Genomic DNA, 24,151 nt, shown 5'->3' on the forward strand with positions numbered 1-24,151 from the left:
AACCAGATGTTGTGCAGGCATTACATTATCTTACGGAGTCCTGATAAATCTCCACAGTAACCCTCTGAATTTGGTATTGCTGTTCCCCTGTTATAAGACGTGGAAACAGAGGCTCTGAGAAGTTAGGTTAGAAAGTAACGAAGTCCAAGATTGAAACCCAAATGCAGTCCCTGCTCTTTTCACTACCATGCTGCAACCAAGTATTGCTTGTTGCTTTCCTCACCATTCAGGGCTAAGGCAAAGCGCCGTTTAATACCCTTAAGGAGTGGGAGGTGAGATTACAGAGGTATGATTTATTGAGCAAATTGTCCCCTGCCTGGAGGGCTGGAAGGCACCTGCACAGCAGTACAGTGGATGCACACACTTTGATCAGCCCTGGATCTCCCAGAAAAACCTTAGATCCCACATTCTCACGGTGGTTTTGCTGCGTAAAGCAAAGCTAAGATGAAAAGAATGTATGAAATCCCATATTAACCATATCTGAGCTTAGATTTTTCACCGGAAGGCCCTTTCACCAGTAGATGTCCCAATAATAAATGACATGGGAAAGGAAGAAAAAAAAGTAAAACAAAGTACAGCAGGTCTTGGCTTTTCTTTGTTTCTAGAAAAGTACATTGTTGCTAAGCTGTTTTCCAAGACAAAACGAGCCTTCTTTAATCCGGAGGCTCAGTTTGGTTTATCATCTTAATAAAACCATACTTTCACTCTTTATCAAAATCAAGTCCACCCAGTAAAAACAGGGTCTTGACCATACTAATTGTTCAATTTTTCCTCTTAAAAGTGTCAGGGGGTGGTGACATATATCCAACAACTGCCACCCTCTTGGGATGTTCTGCATGGAGGTTCAAAGCCATGGGAAGGAGAATTGCTCAGCCAATGCTTTTTTTATTCTGATGGAAAGGAGATTTCACAAGCAGAAGTGCCGAGCTTCTCGGGGTTTCATTAGAGAAGGCAATGCTTCTGAACAAACACCACTCAGGAGACTGACTGTGGCTGAGCAGTCTTTACTCCACCACCACCTCTACAAGCAGTAACTGTTACGAGAAATTAAAAGCTATTTTTAAATGTGCCTGGGGCCTTTTTGCTATTCATTAAACAGCCTCTGCATATTCACGAACAGCACAAGGATTGTCTACAAAGTCTATAGGAAGGGAGTGGTGCCATTAGACAGCGTTCTCTCTTCTCAGGACCCTGCCGGCCACACTCAGGTCCCAGCATCATAATCCAAGCCATGTCTATTTCACGATCCCACAGGGCCAAGTTCTCATCTGAGGTTCTGGGTTAGGTGACGAGACCAAGCCTTCAGGACAATCTTTCAAAAATGCCTTTACTCCATAATCCTGGACTCCCAAACTCTCCCAGATGGGTGGTTCTCAACAATGGTTTCAGATCGGAAGAACCTGGGGAACTTTTAGACGTTTAGGCACCGCTCGAGACCAATGAAAAAGTCCTCCCAGTCCTTCTTTATAGGTTGAGCTGTTTGGTCCGCTCCCTATCTGGCCATCCTCCTCAAACATACACCAGTTCCTCTGAACTCCATGCCCACGCGGGAGGCAATATTCCCAGTAGGATTGTCCAGGATAGAGTTGCCCCTTCTGCATTTGGAGAACCATGCCTCTTCTAAGGCAGGTTTTGGCAAGTGCATGACAAAGGACAAGTCTGTCCTTCAGTCCCTACATTTAGAAATAACCAAAATAGCCCTTCTGTCTTTAATCCTAGCCTTTTCTCTGCCCACTGGTCTACAGTCTTCTTATGTTAAAATGACATTGCCTACCCTTGTGGGTTTTGCCAGCATCATTCATTGACTCTGATCTCTCACTGAAACCAGCAGGGATGGATGCCAGGAGAAGGGGTGTCCTATCCAACTGCTCAGAAGAGAATTTTTGTAAGTTGAAGGACCACCGTCTACAATCTCCCTACTTGATTCTATTTGGTAAATTCTTTCATTTATCTTATGTTTGGAAGTGAAAAACAAAACAATCTTCTCCCATCCCTGACACATCCAACCACAGTTGTGTTCTAGCTTAGCTCTACTACTTGATAAATGACAACAACCCAATGAAACTTAATTGAAATGAAAATGCAAATAGCAGTACATTATAGTATTCAATTTCTTAAGATGATCCCATGAATCGGGAAGTATCATTCCCATTTTATAGATGGGAAATGAGATTCGGAATGTTTAGGACTCAAAGCTGCTAAGCAGGAGATCTGGGATTCAAACTTTCTCCTTCCTACTCCATTTTTTTTCTTCCTCTTTTATCCTTTTCAAGCTTTTCCTAGCATGTCACCCACTTAGTTATAATGTGTGTGTGTGTATTTCAAGATAATGAGGCCAAGGAGAAAAGTGGGTGAATGGGTTATTTCTTTGGTGAAACCTCTTGCATCTGCTCTATACGAGGACCCCTATCAGGCCCTTTAGCCCATGGTATCTCTCCTCAAATCTTTCCTTCCTTTGTCATGTCTCCGCTGTTCCTCTTTCATGCATTTGTAACGTTATTTTGTAACTATTTGTCAACATGTCTGAGTCACCTTTTAAGCTGTGAGCTCCTTGAAAGAAGGATATTAAAAAAAAAAAATTACCACCTAGTTCAGTGCTTAGCACAAAGGAATTGCTCAGTAAATGCTTGTGGAATGAAAGAATGTATCATTTAATCATCACAGCTGTTCTAAAATGTAGGTGTTATTACCCCCATTTTACAGATGAGAAACTGAAGTTGAGATGGAGTTGAGGGACTTAACTGAAACCGTGGAGCCAGAATGCCCAGGGCTCTTTCCTACACAGCACCATCATCTATCTAATAACACCCTGCTAAGTACCCCCAAGCCCAGCCAGACAACTAGGTAATAAGTGGGCAAGCACTTCGGAAGACATAAAGCTGTATACACAAACAAGATGTAACCATTATCATCATCATCAACATTGCAAAGTTTAACTAAAGCACTTCCTTCCATTAAAAGCCCAATGCTACAACACTTAGGCATTTTCCAGCTTGTGCATCTGAGGATCCTTTCCTGGCTATAGCCCTAGCTGCGAGAGTCATTCTCCGTGTGGGGATGTTTGCTGGAGGCAAGTGCTTTCAGAATTAAGTCCATTCCTGCCCTGGTGACACATTGTTCAGGGGCACCGTGGTTGGGCACTTCTGACCCTAGTTCCCTCCTCTGGCTGGTTCAGCAAAAGGATCTTATAATACTCGTCTCCGATATACCGTGAGCACCCCCAGGCTGGAGCTGTGTATGAAGACGCCCACAGCCCTCCTGCCCAGCACGGGCACCGGTGAGAAGCAACTGCCTATGAATGAACGATTGTCTTAGGAAGGCCTTTTTAGAGTTTACTTATTATCAGTGGTGACCCAGTTAGTTTGTACACAAAGGGGCCAAAGGCAATGAGGTATGCATGTTCAGGGGAAGGGCATGCATACTCTCAAAGCCACTTGTCTCCAAAGTGGTCAAACTGAAGAAAAGGAAATGGAGGGCGGTCACAGGTTGGGTTCCTGGAAATTTGACTCTGAGACAGAGATTAACATGCAGGAGGTATTAGGAGGAGATTCTGGGGTTAATATCTGTGGAAGAGAAGGGAAGGGAAGGGAAAGGAAGGGAAGTGAAGGGATGGGGTTGGGGGAAGGGAGGGGAGGGGAGGGGAGGGGAGAAGAAAGAGTGAGCAGAAGGGGAAGGTGAATGGTGATGGAGTCACAGTGATGGCTTAAGCCAACCCCATGGGAAGCTCTGACGCTGGGCTGACTTTGACAACCCTGTGAAAGTCAGATATTGACCAGCTATTGGATGACCTTGGGTGAGGCAGCTCTGAAGAGCAAGCCATCCAAAAGGGGGCTGTCAGCCAAGAGTGGTCTGCCAACAGCGGTTCTAGCAACTGGGGGGTACGTCCACTCTTGATGGGGGATCTGAATAGCACATCACAACGTTGTCCACAGAAACTTCTCTTTCCAACCGTATTTCCCTAGGTCACTCCTCTGTCAGCACAGAATCCACCCCCTCCCTTTTACTTTCTTTATGAAGTTCAAGTGTGTTTACAGAATAGAAACATTTGGAATCACAGACTTTTCTTGTCTCAAGACATCACTGATGCTGTTGGTTTTAAAACTTAAAGAATAAACTTAAAACTGAAGTATAAACATCATTCTCCATCTTCAGAGTGGAAACACTCATTTGTACTTTCCCCGATTAAGGTGACAGAGCCTCTGACTTATAGATTTGCTCTGTTTGGTATTCATGACTGACGTGTTTAGACTCTAATTCAATAGCGTAAACAATAAAGCATTCGTTCAGCTGCAATCTTTATCCAAATCTATCTGTACACATGCTCCAGCCCAGTGCATTTATATCTATCTTGTTGCAACAGCATTCACTGGATTTATGCATTTATAATTGTGACATGCAAGTACAACATTTCTAAGCCTAAAACCAATGTAAAATTGCAAAATAGGTGATCTGGAAGCCCTACCATCACCATATGCCAAAATAACAAAATGGAAACTAACCAACTTCAAGAGAACGGAATACTCTCAGTGGGAGATACAACAGAATGGGGGCAGCAACCTCACACATACACCCACCTGTGTGTATTCATTCATGTAATCAACACAATCTTACAATGCCTGATTTGTTCTGGGCTCTGAGTTAGTCATTGGGAAATGAAAGATGATAATACACATTCCTTGTCGACAAGGAGACAGATGTGCAAATACACCCAGGGCTGTGTGCATGACCTGAGAATGGTTCGTGAGTGTGTGAGTCGATGGGTGAATGACTGAAAGGTGAACGCACAAGGATATGAGCTCAGGACTATGGATGTGGTCTGTGGAAGTTGAGGGGGGCCACCTAAATCAGAGAATAGTAATTCTACCTTTTTAAAGATACTGGAATTTTCCAGGTATGGCAGGTGGCTAGGCATTCCAGAAAGAGTACAAAGGTGTGACACTGAGAAAGGGACAGTGGTGTGAACATCAGGAGAGGAGCTGTTCTCAAAGTCAGCATGCAGACCATTAATCCGAGGGGGTGTGTAAAATGCAGATTCTCAGGCCATGCCTCCAAAAGAGCGGGGCAGACCTGGGGGTGGGACCCAGGGATCAGAATTCTCAGCAAGGTCTTCCCCTGGGCTGAGGCACAGCAGGATGGCAGCCGTCTGTGACTTGCCTTCTATTTTCACCTGCCAACATGTTTGCTGTCAGCTTTCGGTAATTGATACTTATCATCTTTAAATGGTTTCCTTCTATTCTTATTTTTCTTCATTTTTATTTGAAGTGACTGATGAATTACATAAAATGCTTTTTGAGTATCTCTTGATATAATCGCTTTAAATTCCTCTTTAAATGTACTGAGGCAATGATATTTGATTTGCAGCCACCTCTGATGTGAAAAGGTGTATGCATTTGAGAAAAGGAAGGTTTCTTACTTTGGTTGGGGACCTACTAAGTGCTAGGCATCTTCCAAACATGGTCTTATTGAATCCTCAAAGGATCTCTGCGAGGTATGCATTTTTCATCTCCACTTTACATGTTAGGAAACTGAGACTTAGAAAAAGTTAAGTGGCTGGTCCAGGTCACAAAAGCAACGGCTGTCTTAAAGCCATACAAGCAAGGGAAATACGGGGTCTGGAGTTGGCTAAAAATCGCTGCCTTTTTTCTTTCTTTTTAAGAAAAGGTCATCTCCCTGTTGACTTTAGCTGTTATGTCTTTTATTTTCATCTCGTTCTTTCATTTGTTCCACGTGCGTTTACTGGAGGTTCATGGCGTGTGTCAGGGCACCATGGGGAACACGCCAATGAAAAGGAAACATCCTTAAGACACATTTGCCCCTGCCCATGATAACAAAGCGACTGCAGTGAGAGTTGGAGAAAAGAGACATTCTGCAGGAGGAGAGAACCGGAGAATTCTTCCTGTGGGAGCTTGTGCTTGATCTGGGCCCTGAAGGATCGGTGCAGGATTTAAATATGCTGCAATGGGGAGAGACAGGAAGGACACGAAAAGCCCGAGTTCCAGACTGTCCGCACACAGGGACCAGTCCAGAAGGGACCCACCTTCACGACACCAACACAAGGCATTTGTTCAAGGCAAAGTGAGATGTTTAAGTGCTCTCTCTCTGCCAGAATGGTTGGTAAACATCTCAGTGCTTCTTCAAGAACTGCTACACTAAAACGTTTCTGTTCAAAACAATTACTGTGCCCATCACACACCTTGAGGTAAATTAACCGGTGAACGCATGCCAACTCTTAATAGCCTTTTAAAAAGCAGACACTGAAGGTGTTGGGTGCTGCTTTACTGTAGAAAGGCAAAAAGGAATTCTAGAGAAGCATTTCTGTCAGCGAAGGATATGAGGAATAATGGCTGCTCTTTATAAAATACCAAATTTGTGTCGGTCACTCTACAGATTACACTAGCTCATTACTTAGGAAATGCTGGAAGTCGCTGTTGTTATCACCATTTTGCTGATAAAGAAATTGAGGTTCTGTTATTAAAAAGACAAGAAAAAAAAAAGAAACTGAGGTTCAGAGTGGTTCCATGATTGTTCAAGGTCTGAACAATCTGACGTAAGAGGCAGACCTAGAATTGTGATCTACACCAAATTGTGATCTTACACCAAAACCCACATTATTCTCATTTTTAAAAATGTGTACTGGACAAAGTAGGAGTCCATTCTAGACTCCTCTGTCCCTGGGTCCCAAAGACCCTTCTGTCTATAGACCTGTTTACCTGGTCATTAGCCCTCTTTTGGTGCTCCCTTACTCTACCCTGTGGGCTACCACTGATCTGGCAGCCCAGTGCTCTCAGCTCTGACCACATGGCAAAGCCCCAGGACAGCAAAGACAGGATTGCCTCAAGGGCCTCCTTGCCAGCTAGGAATGGCTACCACTTCTTGTCTCTAGCCAGGTTCGGATGTCCATACACAGAACTGAGGCTGTACAGGCAGATAAACTTGCATTTGAATACTGACTCTTGCACAGCCTGGCCAAGGGATCCCCAGGTACATGGTCCAGGCAGGAGCCCTGAAGGTCTAATGAGAGGGATAGACAGGGCTTGGGGGTATGTGGTCCTGGATTCAAACCCTAGCCCTGCCACATCCTGGCTGTGGGATGTAGACAAGTGCTCAAACCTCAGCCTCCACGTCTAAAGAGACTCAGTGCAGTGACATGTATCTCACAGGGCTTGCTGTGAGCATCAGATGAGCCCTGCACATCACAGCCGGTCATTCTTTTCAACTCCCACCCCTTCGAGGCTGGTTCAGGTGACCTTCATTCACCTTTGTGTCTACAACAGCCAACACATGGTGCAGCACGTTGTAGGAGCCACAAAACAGGGTGAATCTTGAACCCTATGCTCTCCCTATCTCAAAAGTCTAGGGCAGGGGTAGGAAGACTATGGCCCTCAGGACAAATCTGGCCTATCATCTGAGTCTTCTAAATAAAGTTTTATTGGAACACACCTACGCTCACACATTTACATATTGTCTATGGCTATTTTCCTGTTAGAACATCAGAGCTGCTTAGATGCAACAGGGACCCTATGAACCCATAAAGCTAAAAATATTTATTACTGGCTCCTTACAGAAAAAGTTTGTAGACTCTTGGTCTTATGCATGGGACCTTTCGATGGGGGAGAACCCTTGAGGACCTCTTGGTTTTGAAAAAAAAATTCCTGTTCCTCCCCTACCCACGCTTTATGTCCTCTTTCCCTGCTTTATTTATTTTTTCTCCTTAGTTATCTCAACCATTACATAACACCTATAATACTTTTCTTATATATGTTGTTCATTTTCTATCTCCCCCACTAAAGATCTTCATGTGAGCGGGGATTTTTGTTTCCTTCTATCCCAGAACCTTGACAAGTGCCTGGCACACAAATGGGAACTCCACAAACACTTGTTGAATGAATAAACATGGATTTCATCGAAAAGGCTGTTCAGCCAATGCGTGTTGGAGGCTTCCTCATTCAGGGAAGATCCTGAAGCTTTCAGAAGGACCAGATGATTTCCCAACCTCTGCAAGGAGGGTATGATTTTTCCTGTTTTATAGACGAGACAACTGACTGCTTCAATCTGTGTTTCTCACACTCTAACGTGCACGTGGATCGCCTGGGGGTCTTGTTACCATGTTGGTTCTGGCTCTGGAAGTCTGAGCGGGGACACTAGGTGCTGCAGTTCTGACAGGCTCCTGTGTGATGCCAGTGCTGCTGGTCTAAGGACCTTCGTGTAGGCAGGACTGAAGGCACCCACTCAGGGTCTATACCTAAGTGGTGGAGTGGAGTTTTGAATCTGGAGATCATGAGAGTCACCATTTTCTTCCTTGTTCTCTCTTCTCCGTCTATATGCATCTCTCAATCCTGTGGTTTTTCAAGACCTGTCACGTGTCCCCTCCTAGCCTCCCTATCCTCAGACATTTTGCCTCCAGACCTTCCGTCCTTTAGCCGCCCCCACCTCCAGCATCTTCAGCCTCTTGTGCACATGTGCCCAGGACTTTCTGGCCCTTCAAGTGGCCGGTCTCATGATTCTCCTGTTTTAGGGCCAAAGGTTAAGAAGTTATCCTCCTCAGGGGCCCGAGGCTGGCTGGCCTCCTCTCTCAACCCACCCCACGATCAGCACAAGTAACTTCTCACAGTCAAACGTCAGTGCCATGCCCAAGCCCTCCATGTCCATCTCTCTGCAGCATCTGCTGTTGTCAACTCCTCCTTCTGCAGTGGCCTGCTCCTGGTTCTTCCGGTTCTCTTCCTGTCTCCCGTCTGCTTTGCCAGTTCTTCTCCTCCTCTGAATCTGTAACCATGGTCAGTTCCTGAGCTGGCGTGAGTTTCACTCTCTAGGATGTGTCATGTCGAACACTAAGTCTGCACCCATTGAAAGTCCCACCTTGGTCATTGCAAACTGAACTACAAGTACTTGCATGTCTGTCTCCTGTGCCCTCACTCTGTTCATCTTTGATTTCACCACAGTGTCCAGCACAGAGAATGGTACAAAGTGGGCATCCATAGACAGTGCTACGTACACGGCTCTCAGACCAATGGGGTGAGGTGCCTAGAGGCCGTGAGGGGCCACTGCATGCCCACACCTACTGTGGAACACTGATGCTGGAAGAACCTTTAAAAGACCTGAGGCCACCCAGGGGCCACCACTACTGCCCTGACTCCTTATGGTTTCTGAAAGGGGAGGGGAAGAAAATTAACATTCCATGAGGGCGAATTTGTGCCAGGAACTTTACAAAAAGCCCTCATTCCCTATGAGTTAGACTCTATTATTCTTATTCTAGAGTCAAGACAAATGAGGTTCAGGGAGTTCAGAAAACTTGCTCAAGGCTATGTGACTAGTGAGTGATGGAGATGTGACCTGAACCCAGAGCTGTATGACCCCCAAAGCTCACTCTCCTTCTACCTGAGCAACAACATCCTGTATTGCTTCATACCTCTGAGTCTTTGCAGAAGCTGTTTCCTCTGCTCAGAATTCTCGTTTCTTCAGCACTAGGCAAATCTATCTCTAAAAGCACTGGTAACTATCCCCTGCCTCATTAAAAATTAGTTACCCAACTAAGTGCCCCTGTCCCACGGTACACGTAGGTCCATCTCAGCTGACATTTCAAGTATTTGATTTTATGCTAGTCTCTCTGATAGGCTTAAACATGATGAGGGTGGGGCTCAAAGTCCTGGCCATCTCTCCATCCACAGTGTCTGGAACATAATGAGCATGTTCAATGCATGTTTATTAAACGGAGGAATGAACAAATGAAGCACGTTCTCTGATACTTTCAGTACTGGTAGTCCAGGTTCGCTGGTTCCTACACAGCATGAGGGTGGGGATACCAGACTCTCACCTGCTCACTGCCTGGGCCTATTGGCCAGGGACCCAAACACTGAACAGAGGGATGGGAGAGCCTTTTGCTGGCTCCATCCTCATCTGTGAAGCCTTCAGCAGATGATCACTAACAGATATGACTCTTCTCACAAGGCTGGGTTTGCCAGGGGTGGAGGAAGACATGGAATGATGGACAATACACTTTACAAGGAACGAGGTGTTCTGAGTTTTAATCCCACTCTTTTGCTAACTGGATGCAAGATTTTGCACACTTCTCTGGATCTCAGTTTTCAAATATGGAAAACACATATTAGAAATGTGAAATTAACTCAGTGGTTTTCCTAACTTTTCATTTCCAAGGATTTATTTATGGATTTTTTTTCTCCTTTACTGTCACGTTGTGAAATTGCCTGGCTTAGTAATAAGAAAAATCATCATCTTTATTTAGAAAGTACAAAGAAAACTGTTAGGCAATCAGCCATCTATAACTACCAACAAAATGCATTGATAGGATGTGATAACTAATGATAAACACAAGACTGAGATAATTCCAGCCCAAAGCGAAGACCCTGGATGTTTCTGTCACCTGTGAAGCTGGTTCTAGATAAAGTCATGATTCCCTATAGCCTTCCTGAAATAGTGGAAACAGCCAATGAATTTCTTTCTAATCTTTGAGCCCCTAGGGCTACACGTTCCTCAGGAAGACACAAATTGTCTCTGAAGGTGCTGAGATCAGTGATTCTGTTTTATGTGTGCAGGTCGTGCAGAAGGATTAGGTTTTCTTCCTGCTGGAATTCGAGGATTTCTAACTAGAAAATTACACTGACAAAGAAGAAGCAGCCCTTCACATCTCCAAAAATAGAGGGCAAAATCCAAGATGGCAGAGACATAATGGACATGAACAATGACAGTGCACTTTCAGATGGAAAACATCTAGGTAAAATAAAAACTTTGAGGCTACAGATGGCTTAGACAGAAGTGATTATGAGAAACCAACAAACACTTGGTTGGTGCAGGAAATGCATGCTACAGGTTGCCTTACAGGGCACAAAGCAAAGTTACCCCGGGTCGATACTTACAAGTAATAGGAGTAGGAATAAGCATTTCTTCTATATATTGATGGGCAGTCAGATGAAGGAAATGTCCAAAAAGGGGGAAAAAGAAAAGACAAACAAACAAGAATTAGATTTATATGAAATCTTGGTTCTTAGAAATGCACACAGTATTTCAGCATCCCTACGCTCAAGGAGATGCGGGTTTCCCTGCTTCTCATCGTCGCTGAGAATCAGATAGTTTCAGTGGTGGAAGAAATGAGAGAGATCTCTCCTATGATGGAGAAACTCACTATTCATGCAGAGGAAGCCACATCGCATTTGGCTGTTTTAGTTGTTTGAAAATTCTTTTTTATGGTAACTAAAACTAGCTTCCTTATAATTATGACTTTTGGCCTTGGTTCAGATTTCTGACCCTTCTGGAACTGGTTTACCACTCTTCCACAGGACCGTGCTCCTATGATCTAAGGAAAACCAAAATGACTTCTGTCTTCAGCTTTAGGTCAAATCACATCAGAATCGATTTTGTAAGGTCATGCCAAAAGCAAGGAAATTGTGTAGCCGGGATCCAAGATGGCTCCCCAATGATCCGTTACTTCCCAGTACTCATGTGTAGTGCCCTCCCACACTGAATCAGGGCTGGTCGTAGGTGGCCAAGAGAATGTGGTAGGAGCTACATTCTGGGACTTTCTAGGACAGGACAAAAAGAAGCCTTGCAGGTCTGTCTGGGTCTTTGGAGCCCTCACTGGGAACCCTGAGCCTCCATGTAAGAAGTCTAAGTATTTCAAGGTTGCCATGCTGAAGAGACTATGTGGAAAAATCACATGGAGAGGCCAGAAGACTCTATGAAGAGGAAGAGATGTCCAGCCAGCCCCCTAACTGTCCCAGCCCAGCCAACTGGATTATGCCAACTGAGACCTTTGATCCCATGGAACAGAAACAAGCCATTTCCTTCAAACCATGACCAAGGTACAGATTCATGAAAAACAAAACAAAACAAAACAAATCAGTAAGTTTCATGGCTTATTTTTAAGCCACTACATTTCGGGAAATAGTTTGCTACATTATCAGTGGATAACCGGAACATTCAAATTTCATCACGAAAGAGGATTTCACTAAGAGAGAGGAATTTCAAACTTCAGCCTGAAGAGACTACATCTTGAATAAACTCTGTGCCTTCATTTTCTTATCTGATCCTTACATGAATGAACTAAACAGTAGTTTTCAAATTGTGTTCCCAGGAGCCCAGGGGTTCTGTAGAGCAGACTCATTGTAATGGGGAAGGTGGGACCCGAGCAGGTGGGGCTACTGGTTCTCTGCCATCCACCAAAGCCAGAGCTTCTCCATTTTAATCTATTTCATAAATTGGAGCTTAAGGTTTCACATGACTGAAAAATTCCACCCTCCAAAAGAAGGGCTAAAAAATCAATGTCTGTAACCTCTTTCTGATGTCCCTTCTAGCTCTTGGCTTCTGAACAATTAAAAAAAAAAAAAGAAGGAAGGAAGGAAGGAAGGAAGGAAGGAAAGAAAGAAAGTCCAATAAGTCCATGATATTCCCTTTGTTATAACTTTCTATACTTTGTAGAAAAATAAATAGGAATGCTTTTATTTTACAGACTTAGCTACACTGACAATGACTAATACATTTGTGGATTGAGAAAAACTTCTGAATAATTCAGATTCACAAATATCCATTTGAGTAGGCAAGAATAATTTCCTTCCTTCTTGAGTTATTTGGTTAATTGCAACTGTTACCCAGTTTGCTTGGCACAGGAAGATAACGGTCTTTATATCCATAGGGTGGGAACATGTCCACAGAGCTCCAAATTTCCCCCTCTCAAGTAGGAAGTGGCCAAAGCCCCTAAGTTAGGGCCACCTCTAGGCTTTCTCTCATTTATAAGGAAGGAGAGCCAAATTCCATCACTCCAGAAGGAAGGTGACATCTGAGAGTTAAGATGCCACAGCAGAAGGGAAGCCCTGTGCCTCCTTGGGAGGCTGTGCTGGGGAAAATGAACCATTGTGCAGTAAGATCTGGTCACTCATAAAATTGTTCAATATCTTTGGCCAGTGAATAGTGGCCCTAGATAACGGAAGGGGTGAAGAACTACCAACTGAAGGGAACAGCCCGTACAAGTCATCCAACATCCCTCACCAACCATACGGGTTGGCAGCGTAAAAGCCCACTCCTCTTCTTTGTTGCTGGCTCTGTGGTCCAGGGCCTGGGAATATGACTCCTCAGGGGCAGAAAGCTCAGGATCCATCTGATGAAGACTTAGAGGCATCTGTGTTCTCCATATTGTCAACAACACTGGGTGAGACTAGAGAAGATAGTGTTCAGACCCCAGCTCTTTCACTTGCTCACTGTGACATCTTGGGCAAGTCGATTCCTCTCCCTGGACCTGTTTCCTGATCCATGTCCCAAGGTGAAGGCATGGATAACTGCCAGCTTAAACAGCTCCAAGGAGTGGAAATATGATAAGTCTTAGAACCCAGAACTATCACTCGCTAACTACATGGCTATGAGCAAGTCGCTATGTATCTCTGAGTCTCAGTTTCTCCATCGCAAGGTTGGGGACAATAATGCTGTATTCCCAAGAGTCACTGTGGGCATTAACATTATGTTCTATTCATCTAAATTATATTCCAATCACGTGCGACATGTAATACAGAAGTGAGTAAGTTATATTAATCTAAATTAATATTTAGATTATGTTAATCTAAACACCTGAAGTATAGCAGGGCTCAATAGAGGGGAGTTTATGTCCCAACCTTATCCACACACATAAGGTTGGCTGCTTCTCACTCTGGTGACCAGGAACCAAGAGCTCACCTCCTTAGGAGTATTTAAAATAGTACTAAAATAAGAACAAATACTTACGTAGCACCTACTATGTGCCAGGCATTGCTCTGGGCTCTCATCATGCATTAACTCATGTATTCCTCACAACCACCCTGACAGATAGGTATCATTACTATCCCTACTTTACAGATGAGGAAACTGAGGCAAAGAAATGTAAATAACTTGCCTAAGATCACACAGATAGTAACTGGATTTGGTAGCAACATGGCTCTAAAGCTCACATTCTACACCACTAGCCTGTGCTGCCTTCAAAAAAGAAAGAAAAGAGATACACGCTGGGCAAGGCAGTGGGCCAGGCATTGAGATGCCACAAGCCTTGTCTCTTTCAATCCTTCGCCAGCCCCGTGGAGCAGGTACTATTCTTCTCTGAGGCTCTAAGAGGTGACCCCTCCCTAGATCTACTGTTTTGTGTATTTTTGAAGCCATTGCAAGGCCTCCACCATCCTGCGCCATGATGTTTTCACTGCCAGGAGCCCCAGGCGGCACTCCTGGGTTGCAGGCTGCACTCGTCATTCTGGACTGTCTGGTTTCCTGCTCTCAATCTTTAGGATTCACCTCTGCCTGAGCCACCTCCTCATGACAACATGCTTCCTGAACCTCTTCCAAGCAGCTGAGTTATCCTGGATGTCACCAAAATCCACTGTTATCCCTGACCCAGCTTCAAGGCAACTCTGGAATGATGGTAGCTGACAGTTTATATTAATTGAGTAGCTTTTCCGAATTAAATTGCAAAGTCTTCCAGGGCAAGGATTATAGTTCTTTACTCTGTGATCAAAACACAGTATGCATGTGTCCTTTCTCTAAGGCTTAAAGATTTACTGAAGGTCTAACTTTACAAGGATACAGTGATACTGCAAGTAACAGACTGCCTGAGACCAAAGATCCTGATCAGGAAGACAGCTATGCATGGGAAAAAAACAAAACAAAAACCAATCCCAAACTTAATAAATCACATACTGTGGAATCTTTTCAGTTGACTGACAAGACTGACTTGAGGGACTTGAGACACAGCTTTTCTTTGTTCCATACTCTTTAAACAGGACTAAGTTGTCTACTTAACCATCCATTTGACCATCTACCTTTCCATCTAGCTCATAAAACCCAGCCATTCACTCATCCACCCATCCATCCATCCACCTACCCACTTAACAGTCTCTCCATCCACTAGTTCATCTAACCCACAACCTCATATGCTCATCTATTCATCCATGTACTCATTTTCTCATTCATCGAAGAATCCACCCATCATCCACTCATCCATCTTTCCATCATTAATTCAGCAAAAGCTTTTTCAGGACCCACTGTATGAGTGTCTCTGCCAAGTACCAGAGATAGAAAGACAATTGTGATCTTGATTCTGCCGACATGTCTGATGGAAGAGCCAGACAAGAAACTTATAAAATGTATGATAATAATAGCTACTATTTAAATAGCAGGAGGTTACTTATGTGTCAGGGGCTGTTCTCAGTAATTATGTGCACTCTTTTACTTAATCCTCACTGAAGCATTATTATTCCTGTTTTACAGATAAGGAAAATGAAACTCAGAGAGGCTAAGTAACTTTCCCAAGTATATAGAGTTGGTAAGCAGCATGGCAGGGATTAGAAATTACGTCACACAATTTAGCATATCAACAAATCCTGTTTTATATTTTCATCTAGCTTAGATGGTGTTTAAGAGTATAGTCTCTGTTATCAGATTGCTCAAGTTTGAGACCCAACTCTTCTACTTATTAGCTGTGTGATGTGGGGCATCTACATGTTTCAGTTTTGTGAGCCGTAGCACACTACAGTCTAATAGTGGCACTGCCTCTTTGGCTCACCCAGTAGCTCGCTTTTCCTATTGCCTCACTATTTGTTTTTCCTGGATAGATAGTATGTTCACTGAAGGCTCAGACTATGGTACATCTTTCACATACTGCCTGTCCAACCTTCCCACCTTCCCATCAAAGGGCTGGGTTTACCCTTGCTGCTCAATGTTGATATTTGAGTCTCTGTTCTGAGTGAAGCTTTCTTGCCCAAGAGATGAATGTCAATCCTGGGCCCCATCTGTTCTAGTTTCACTGGGATCCTCCACTCAACACATTTGTAGGGAATCCCTAGTATCTGCAAGGCACATTTGTGGTAAGGATGGATGAGAATAGGCAGCTGACGGTCCAGTGGAGAAGATAAGATGTGAATACAAATGACAAATACAAGACAGAATGTAACGTGGATCCTTATGGAGGAGATCCAGATGGTAAAGAGATTATGTCTAGACTGGAGGTCGGAAAGGTTTATTGGAGAAAGTGGCTTTTTAATTAGACTTTATACATGGGTAGAATCCGGTCATATGGAACTGAGGAATGCAGGCACTGAAGGAGAAAACGTCACAAGCAAAGGTACAGGAGACTTCAGGAAATCTGCCAGGATCTTTGTGAGCATGGGGACAGTGTAGCTTGATAAAGCTCTCCAGATGACTTAAACATGTGTTTCTTCCCTCATTTCTACCCCATGAATCATTGTTATAGGGGAGGAGAAGCCATTGAAAGATTTTAGAATGCAGATTTGGGAGTACGAGTTTCATTTTTGAAACATCACTTTGGCTACAGCGTGGAGGAGGATGGGTTGGAGAGGTGGGGCCAGAGTCAGGGAGGCTGGGGAGGAGACTCATACAAAAAAGCTACTGAGGCTTACACTAGGGAAGAGGCAGTGGAGAGAGAGAAGGGATAGGATGTGATCAAGAGAATGTAAAGAGGCAGGTTCAGAAGTATTGGGGTGATGGAATCCTACAGGTTTGGCTGATGAAATGTGAGGTAGTACCGTCACTGAGATGGGGACATAGGGCTGGGAACAGGTTGGTGGGTTGGTGATGATTTTGTCTTTGACCATAAAAACTTTGAGGATGGGTGTCCAGGGGCAGACGATACAGGGCAGTGGCACTCTGGTGAGAGAGGGCCAACGCAGAAGACCTGCCTTCCCAGGCCGGTTCCATTTTCAGTCCAGCAAAACTCAAGCACCACGTGGTGTGATGAATACACAGCTGAAGGTCTGTGCATATGGCAGAGGATCTTCCTGGGATGGGGGGCTTGTGGGAAGACTCCATGGAGGAGGTAATACTTGGAGGATTCCTACTTGGAAGAACTTGGGCTGAGAGTTAGAGAGTGTCAAATACCAAGATACACCGGGTAAGGCATCAAGGCTTGAGCTTTTCACCTTAATTTACACTGAAGGCATCCAGCACCCTATGGGATTAAGCCAAGGGACCAGAGAGGGGCCTAGCAACCCCTTGGTTGCTCATTCCCATGGGAGAAGATGTCCAACAATTCTAAAGGGAGGAGGTCAGGGAAGAAGATGACCAGGCCTGCAGTAATGAGAGTTTTTCTCTATTTCAGGATCCAACAGGGTGCCCATGAAAAGCGGTATATTCTATTACATAATGGCACACAGGAATCCATTCTAGAACATTCTACAGTCTAGATGTGATCAGTAGAGCCAGGAGAAAAAGATGGAGCCATTATCCAGTGACAGCATAAGAATGAACATTTTGCAGTGAGCTTGGCTAGAACCACTCCAGTTGTTGACTCTGTTGAAGAGGGGCTCAGAGGGGCCCTTCTAACACTGATGCAGTCCTCTGCATCTCCATGCAGTCCTCTGATTCTGTACAGTCCTGCATTCGGTGAAGCCCAGTTAGAACAGCCAAAGGTACTATTAAAATAAGCCTACACTTTAATTTGCATCTTTTTCAAACTGTAAGGGAATCCTGTTTGAATCGCTCACCAACATCTCATATCCCCTTCTGCAACCTTTCTTTTTTCAAGTTCCCCTCCACCCATTACAAAACCACCAAAACAACAAAACACTCCTCAGGTTATGTTGATTTTTTTCTCTCTCTTCCCTTCACTCTCTTTCTTCCCCCAGTCTTCTGAATGAAAACTGATTTAGCTTCTTTCATTAAGCTCTTTCCTTGGTCCTCTGTATCTCTAGCCCTTTCTGGGCCAGCTTTCTAGTTCAGTATCACATACATACACACAAAACACCTAACAGTGACAGAAAGACTCTCTTCAGAGGGTGACAGGGAAACCCTAAGGCCTGTAGGGAGAAACTAGGAACATCTTAGGTGTACTGGAAACATTTGGGTGCAGCTCTGGGGAAGACTTTGAGCCAGCTGAATTCACTGGGAGCAGAGGAAACAGGGAGCCCCCATGCCCGTGTCCATGGAGGTTAGGGAGAAGGCTCAGCTCAAGCCAGTGTAGGGAGTATAGTAGGCATTCGCCTGCTGAGAGCTCCTGGATGCAGGAACTAACTCTAGGTCATGAAAGGATGCTGAAGAGATGCTGACACTAGGAGCTGTGACGATCTGCCTGTTATTTTGAGGTTTCTTTTCCTTTAATATCTCTTCCTTTTAGGTAGCTGTGGACAGCATTCTAGTGAATGGTAAGTAAGTTAGCGACAGACTCAATTGACCAATGACATTTCCCCTATGTTTATATAAGGGGTTGGGGTCAGAAGAGGGAAGAGAGCCACCAAGCACTTCATTATCCCTTAGGACATCTCTAGACATCAGAAGACATTGTAGGTTAGGGGAAAGAGTGCAGGCCTATGTTTAATTTCTTTTTCTCCCCCCTTTTCCCCCTCTACTCCTCTCTCCTCACCCTCTCTCTTCTCCCCTGTCCTTCCCCTATACCCATCTGTAAAATATCACCATCCACTAGGTCAGCAAAATTTAATTTTCTCCAAAAGATACTGTGTATGCAAACACTGATCAGCACCCTCTCCACACACACACACACACTGCCACCACAACATCTGAGTTTTGCGTCTTGGAAAGAACTGGTGGTCACGTGACACCTGCTGGTTGGATCTGATGGATGGTTTTGATAGAGGTGAGAGATGATGAAGGTACGCCGAAGATAAAAACCACACGGATGGCTCACTTTCTCCTTGCTCCTGCCCTGAAAACAGAAAGCCCTCTTCTCCCTCCTGGAAAGTCACACATTTCAGAAATAGCTGTTGAGAGGGAAGTGAAACTTCTTCACAAGCTCACAGATGATGGTGACGTGGGTTAAGCCAGGCTTTAGAAAGAGCAAAATTGGAAGAGCATATCTGACTCACAAATCAGCGGCAAAGAAGGAGAACCTTTCGGGTCTGTCAAAGAGGAATGCAGTTCTATGAAACTGGCTACATTTTTCAGGTAGACTATCCCAAACTCACCTCTGTCTCTAATGCATCTGCGACTCTAGGAACACATCAATGACCTTATATGTGCAATGTGCTTACTGCACCCCCCGAGAAATCAGACCTCAAGTTCCGCCTCATCTAATAGCAGCTGACTTTCATTGAGACATGAAACATGCCTTGTTTTAGGGGTGACGATGATGTTGATGATGACTCTGGGGGCTCATGACCCCCGATATTAATGTGTCTCCTCCAGAGCCTCTCTAGCCAGAAAATCACTAGCTGGATGAGAACCTTAAATCTTCAGTCATTCTGCTGGGAGTCTGAGGAAAGCAATGACCCAATTAGACCAAAGATGTCAAGAAAGGACAGGCCCTACCGGTAAGATGTCCTGCTCAAACAGGGTACTGGCTGATTCAGAACAGAACCACGAGACACACAGGGACATTCTGGTGCCAGAATGGCTAAAAAAAAGGCTGACTACTTGTAGAGTGGGAAGTGATGGCTGGAAGTGGGAATTTTTTTTTTTTTTTACTTTGTGCATTATTCATGTGACTCCTTAGGTAGAAGCTAGAATTTTTCTTTGGGGGCATTCTGTTCCTTTGTTCTGGTGGGAACAAGTTTCAGGAGCTCTTTTTGTCCCAAGGGTGGAAGCAAGTCCCTGGCCCCTGTTATGGGGCTTCTCCCGAACTCTGTAACCAAACCCAGAGCTTCTGGCTGAGGAGTTGAGTAGTTTGTTTGAAAATGTAAGTCTCTTTAAACCGGGGGCAGGGCACATCGCAGCACATACTATTATAATGTAGATAAATGTTTTGCTTGCTTTGGCAGAATGGGGAGTGGGAGGGTGGAGACCAAGGTTGGAATCCTGGCATTGAAACTGAGAAGACACGGAGGTGGGCAGAAGGCATGGGAACATGGTGGCGGTTCAGGGGCTAAGGTGATGTAGGCAGGAGGACTCCCTGTTCAGAAGAATAGCCATGCACCATAGGGACAGTGATGGCTGATGTTCACCAGCTTTCCCTGACGGATGTCTCCTTTCCCTCTCTGCAATTCCCTGGTGGTGTCCTCAGGCCCTGTGAATGTCTGACAAACAGAAGATGTCAGTGTAGTGAACTCTGAGGATAAGGAAGGAACCTGCACCCTGGCTTTTATGAGCAAAGCATGCAATATGAGATAACTGTGTTTGTTGACCAGAGGTGCCCAGGAAGACACCCTGTTGAGAGGTGACAAGCAATAACAATCCAGCTGGGAAGATGACATGGAGTAGGAAGGAGCCTTCCCTCTGGAGGCTGTATCCCTTTGATGCAGGACAGCACAGGATGCTGCTGCTTGACCAAAGGAAAAATCAGGGATGAATGAAGGTGAAAAGAACAAAGCATTATTTCCTGCATCTATACTTTGGGTTCCTCTGTGTCCCTGGGGCTCCCCAGTAATCTTGATGATGTGACCAATCACAGCAGAGCAGCTATCTCTGAGAAGACTCATCATGCATGGAGTCCCATGGTACCCCAAGGAACACCTGCCCCATAAGAAACCGGCCATCTCACAGTCATTTGCCAAGCAGGCATACCCTGTATACCCTTCAGACATCAACACAGTGAGTCGCAACCGGCCCAATATTTCAGTACCTCAACAATTACATCAGGAGGGCCCTGCTCAGAAGTGATCAACGCAGCAAGGACCTGGCCATATAGTGCTGCTGGGGCCACCTGGGGTTCACAGAGTCTGCAGGGCAGCAACTGAAACTCACCTCCTTTTGATGGTGAGCATCACGCCCAGGAGAATGATGATGAACATGAGGAGGCCGGCGATCACGCCAGCCATCTTCACAGTGCTGTCCACCTGCTTCTCCGGCTCCATGGTGTTGGAATTCTGAGTGGAAGCACCTTGGAGGGAAAGGGGAGGAAGAAAGATATTGAAAAGGCTCGCGTATGTGACTAGACATAATCGTAATGGCGACAGGTTTCATTTACTGAGTATTAATGATGGGCCAGGCACTGTGCTGAGGGCATTATACACATGGACCCATTTGACCCTTTCGAGGATTAATCCCTTGTGAGGTTGGGATGATTTATTATAGCCCTTTTTGCACATGAAGAATTGAGGCGCAGAGAAACTGAGTTGCCCAAGGTGACACAAATGTTGAGCTGGGGGCTCCCGAGCCCTCCCAGGAGATCAAGCAGAGAATTTAACCCCTCATTCTGCTTTGTCCCTAGGATCAAACCAAGAACTACTGTCGGATTCTTGGGTTCATGGAATGATTCCAAACCCTACTTAATTCTTTCAGGTAAAACGTGAAAACAACAGTTTTATAGCAGGGTAACACAATTAAAATCACTAGATTTCTAAAGATAAAAACATAGTATTTTCACTTTGTGCCTTACGTGAAACAAATGGTGGCGTAGAATTTAGTGCATTGAAGGAAACTGTCTTGGCTTCAGGACACTTGCATCTGCCCACTTCATCTTTAGAATTTAATGCTGATCCTATCTGCTCTGCCAGGTACTAATTCACCGACTCAATTCCACATCAAGGAAGCCTGGGAACCAGGCACTTACTACACCCTCAGTCCCGTACTGAGCCATTTCACGGATCCAGCTTGGTCAATCCCTGTAAATGTCCCCCAGATCCTCATTTTATAGATGAGAAAACAAGGGGAACTTGCTAAAGGTCCCACGACTGATAAAGGTCAGGGCCAGGATTCCACAGGTTTTCTGACTCTAAGTCTAGGTCTCAAAGGTCAGGAACCTTGAATTCAACTTTTAAGACCCCTTAGTCCCTCAATCTTTCTCCTCCAAAACAACCGTTTTGCTCATGCCATAGCAAAAGGAAGTAGCCAAAGCATGCCTAAGCCCCGCCTCCTCACGCAGTGTACTGGGGACAGAGGCACCTTCGTGTTTCAGATACGAAGTGAGCACTTCTGGAGTGTGGTCTGGGGCTTACCAGCACCTCAGTGAATTCTCCCTGTCACTCTTCACATTCCCACTGGGGTCACGTTTGTGTGAGGCAGCTTAAATCCAGCATATCCTTTCCCTGACCTGTCCCTACTTTTCTGCCACATCAGCACCAGCTCAGCCTTTATCAGTGACACCACCTCCCCTGGCTGCCCCAGGAGAGCTCCTCTTTCTTCTTAAATTCTGCTAACACTCTGTACCACCTGGCACATCTCTCAGTGAACTGATACTATTAGTGATTTGTTTCCCCATCAGTGGTCTACAAGCACTTCGGGGGTAAGATTATGCCTCCTTTATCTTTGTTTCCTCATGTTAGCACAGAGTCTGGCTTGTAATAGGTGCTCCCTTCATGTTTGTGGTTGTTTAATGTTTAGCTAAAGGGATGGCATCTCTGCCCGCACACATTTGTTCTCATGAAACCAAATTGAGTTTCTCTTTTTTTTCAGCCATGTGTTCACAGAACTTAGCTGAGTTGAAGGGACGCTAATGCTATGATTTTGATTCTCCAACATCACTGATGTCTCAGAATGGTCCTCCAGGACACCCCCTTTTCTTGCTTAAGAACGTCATGAGTTTCCGTTACCAGAGCACTTCCCCCAGACTCTCTGGTAACTTAGAAAAGTAGGGTTTACTTAGTCAAGTCTCCCTAGTGGGACAGCATGTCTTCAAGAACAGGGAGTGCGTCTTGGGCGTCTCTCTAAAGCCAGTGTCTAGCACAGGCCTCCGTCCTCACCACTGTTGGTCAACAGATGAAGACTGAATGACACAAAGGCCAGCAAGCTGCAGTTGCTTGCTCCGTGTTTTCATTCAGTCATCCATTAATTTGCCACTGAGCACCCATGTTTCATGTGCCCAACTATGCTGTCAGTGGAGTCGGAGAGCCTTCTCCTGGAAGGACTTATGGGTGAGGGGTTTCATTCAGTTCCCCTCACCAGCTAAATACAAGCCTCACTCATCAAACCCCAGGAAAGTCTGAGCAGGCTCTGCCTGTCTACAGCCAGAGACTCCCTGGAGGAGCTGGCCAACCTCTTAGGGCTGGTCTCACACTCCAGAGCACAGGCAGGTCCTGAGTAGCTCTCATTTTCTAGTTTGGAGACAAGATTTCCAAGATATGTCTAATCCACACGACAGAGAACGTGACTAAGCATAGGGGAGGCTACGCACCTCAGACCATAATTTCCTCAAGCGTGTCAAGAGTGGTTTTATTTGGATTTGGAGGAAGTGTTGGCTCTGGGGCACTGACTACTGGTGTAGCTGAACTTGGCTTAACACTTGCTATGAGATCCTAGTCTAGAGACTGGAGGCACAAAGGCAAAGCCATGGAGAGGATCCTATTCCCCTAGGAACACTTAGTAGCTTGAGATTCACACTTCATTCCTTCAATAAGTAATCACAAGTACCCACTACGTGCCTGACATTCGGCAATGCATGTTCCTGCCCTCAGAGTGCCTACAGTTTGTGGTGGGTGGGGCGGAGGGAATGGAACTAACGAATAATCAGTAACAGTAAGCTTTCGACTGGGTTAAGGATTGGAACAGAGAGGTGACGCGTGGCAAACACGTGACAGGGAAGTGAGTCACTTCTGGGACGCAGTGGCCGTGGGCGGGCTCCGAGGGAGGACAGGCTGTAACTAGGCAGGGAGAGCGTGAGAGGAGCACCCGGGGGGCGGCAGAGGAGGCAGCGCTGGCCAAGGCTGGCCGATGGGGCGAGGAGCCTGGTGCAGTCAAGACATGGAAGAACGGGAGGGGAACAAGGGCGAGAAGGCAAGGAGAGCGAGGCGAGAGAAGCTGGAGAGGGCAGCAGGGGCCAGTCCACGCAGGAACCTCACAGGCTACGGTGGGAGTTTTTGTTTTTATCCCAAGAAACACAGGGGGTCATTCAAAGGTTGTTCATGGAGCAATGATTTAGTCAGACTGGTTTTTCCAACAGGTTGTTCCGGCCTCACGGTGGAGCCGAAGTGGATTGGAGAGATGCATTTTCAAACCACTACAGTCATGCAGATGGGAGATAAGAGTTGCTTGGACTCAGGTGATGGTAGTGAAGACAGAAAGATGCAATAAAAGGAGATAATTACCTGAAAGAGATATAAATAAAAACTGTTGATAGATTGGATATGGGGAATAAGGGAAAGAGAACTGAACTCTTGAGGATAATGATGATGTTTAAGGGTTCAGGGAACGATTAAAAAGGAACAGAGTTGGAAGGAAAATACTGGTGTTTGGGGCAACTTGTGCTTGAGAGATACTTTAGAGAAGTAGGCAGTTACAATGCCAGCCTTAAAAGAGGTTGAAGCGGGAAGTAAAAGGGTGTGAGTCGTATGCACACGTGGTATTTGGA

The 24,151-nt window shown here is 45.2% G+C and overlaps 1 protein-coding gene across 19 annotated transcripts in view; it reads right to left on the reverse strand.

Moving 5' to 3' along the window:
• PTPRT (protein tyrosine phosphatase receptor type T) overlaps positions 1 to 24,151 on the reverse strand; it is a 1,148,549-nt gene that overhangs the window by 136,578 nt on the left and 987,820 nt on the right. For 15 of the 19 annotated variants that reach the window (XR_012061742.1, XM_072944247.1, XM_072944255.1 and 12 more), the window contains 2 exons: positions 20,611 to 20,746; positions 10,872 to 10,901 (listed from right to left, as the gene is read on the reverse strand). Coding sequence is in view for 18 of the 19 variants with exons in the window: in XM_072944247.1 (XP_072800348.1) it covers positions 10,872 to 10,901; positions 20,611 to 20,746 (166 nt within the window). In the remaining variant the exon portion in view is untranslated. The remainder of the gene's footprint in view (positions 1 to 10,871; positions 10,902 to 20,610; positions 20,747 to 24,151) is intronic. The other 4 variants (XM_072944245.1, XM_031687817.2, XM_072944252.1 and 1 more) reach the window with 1 other exon arrangement.

The sequence above is a fragment of the Vicugna pacos genome, chromosome 19 (genome assembly GCF_048564905.1).
Source record: "Vicugna pacos chromosome 19, VicPac4, whole genome shotgun sequence".
Taxonomy (NCBI): Eukaryota; Metazoa; Chordata; class Mammalia; order Artiodactyla; family Camelidae; genus Vicugna; species Vicugna pacos.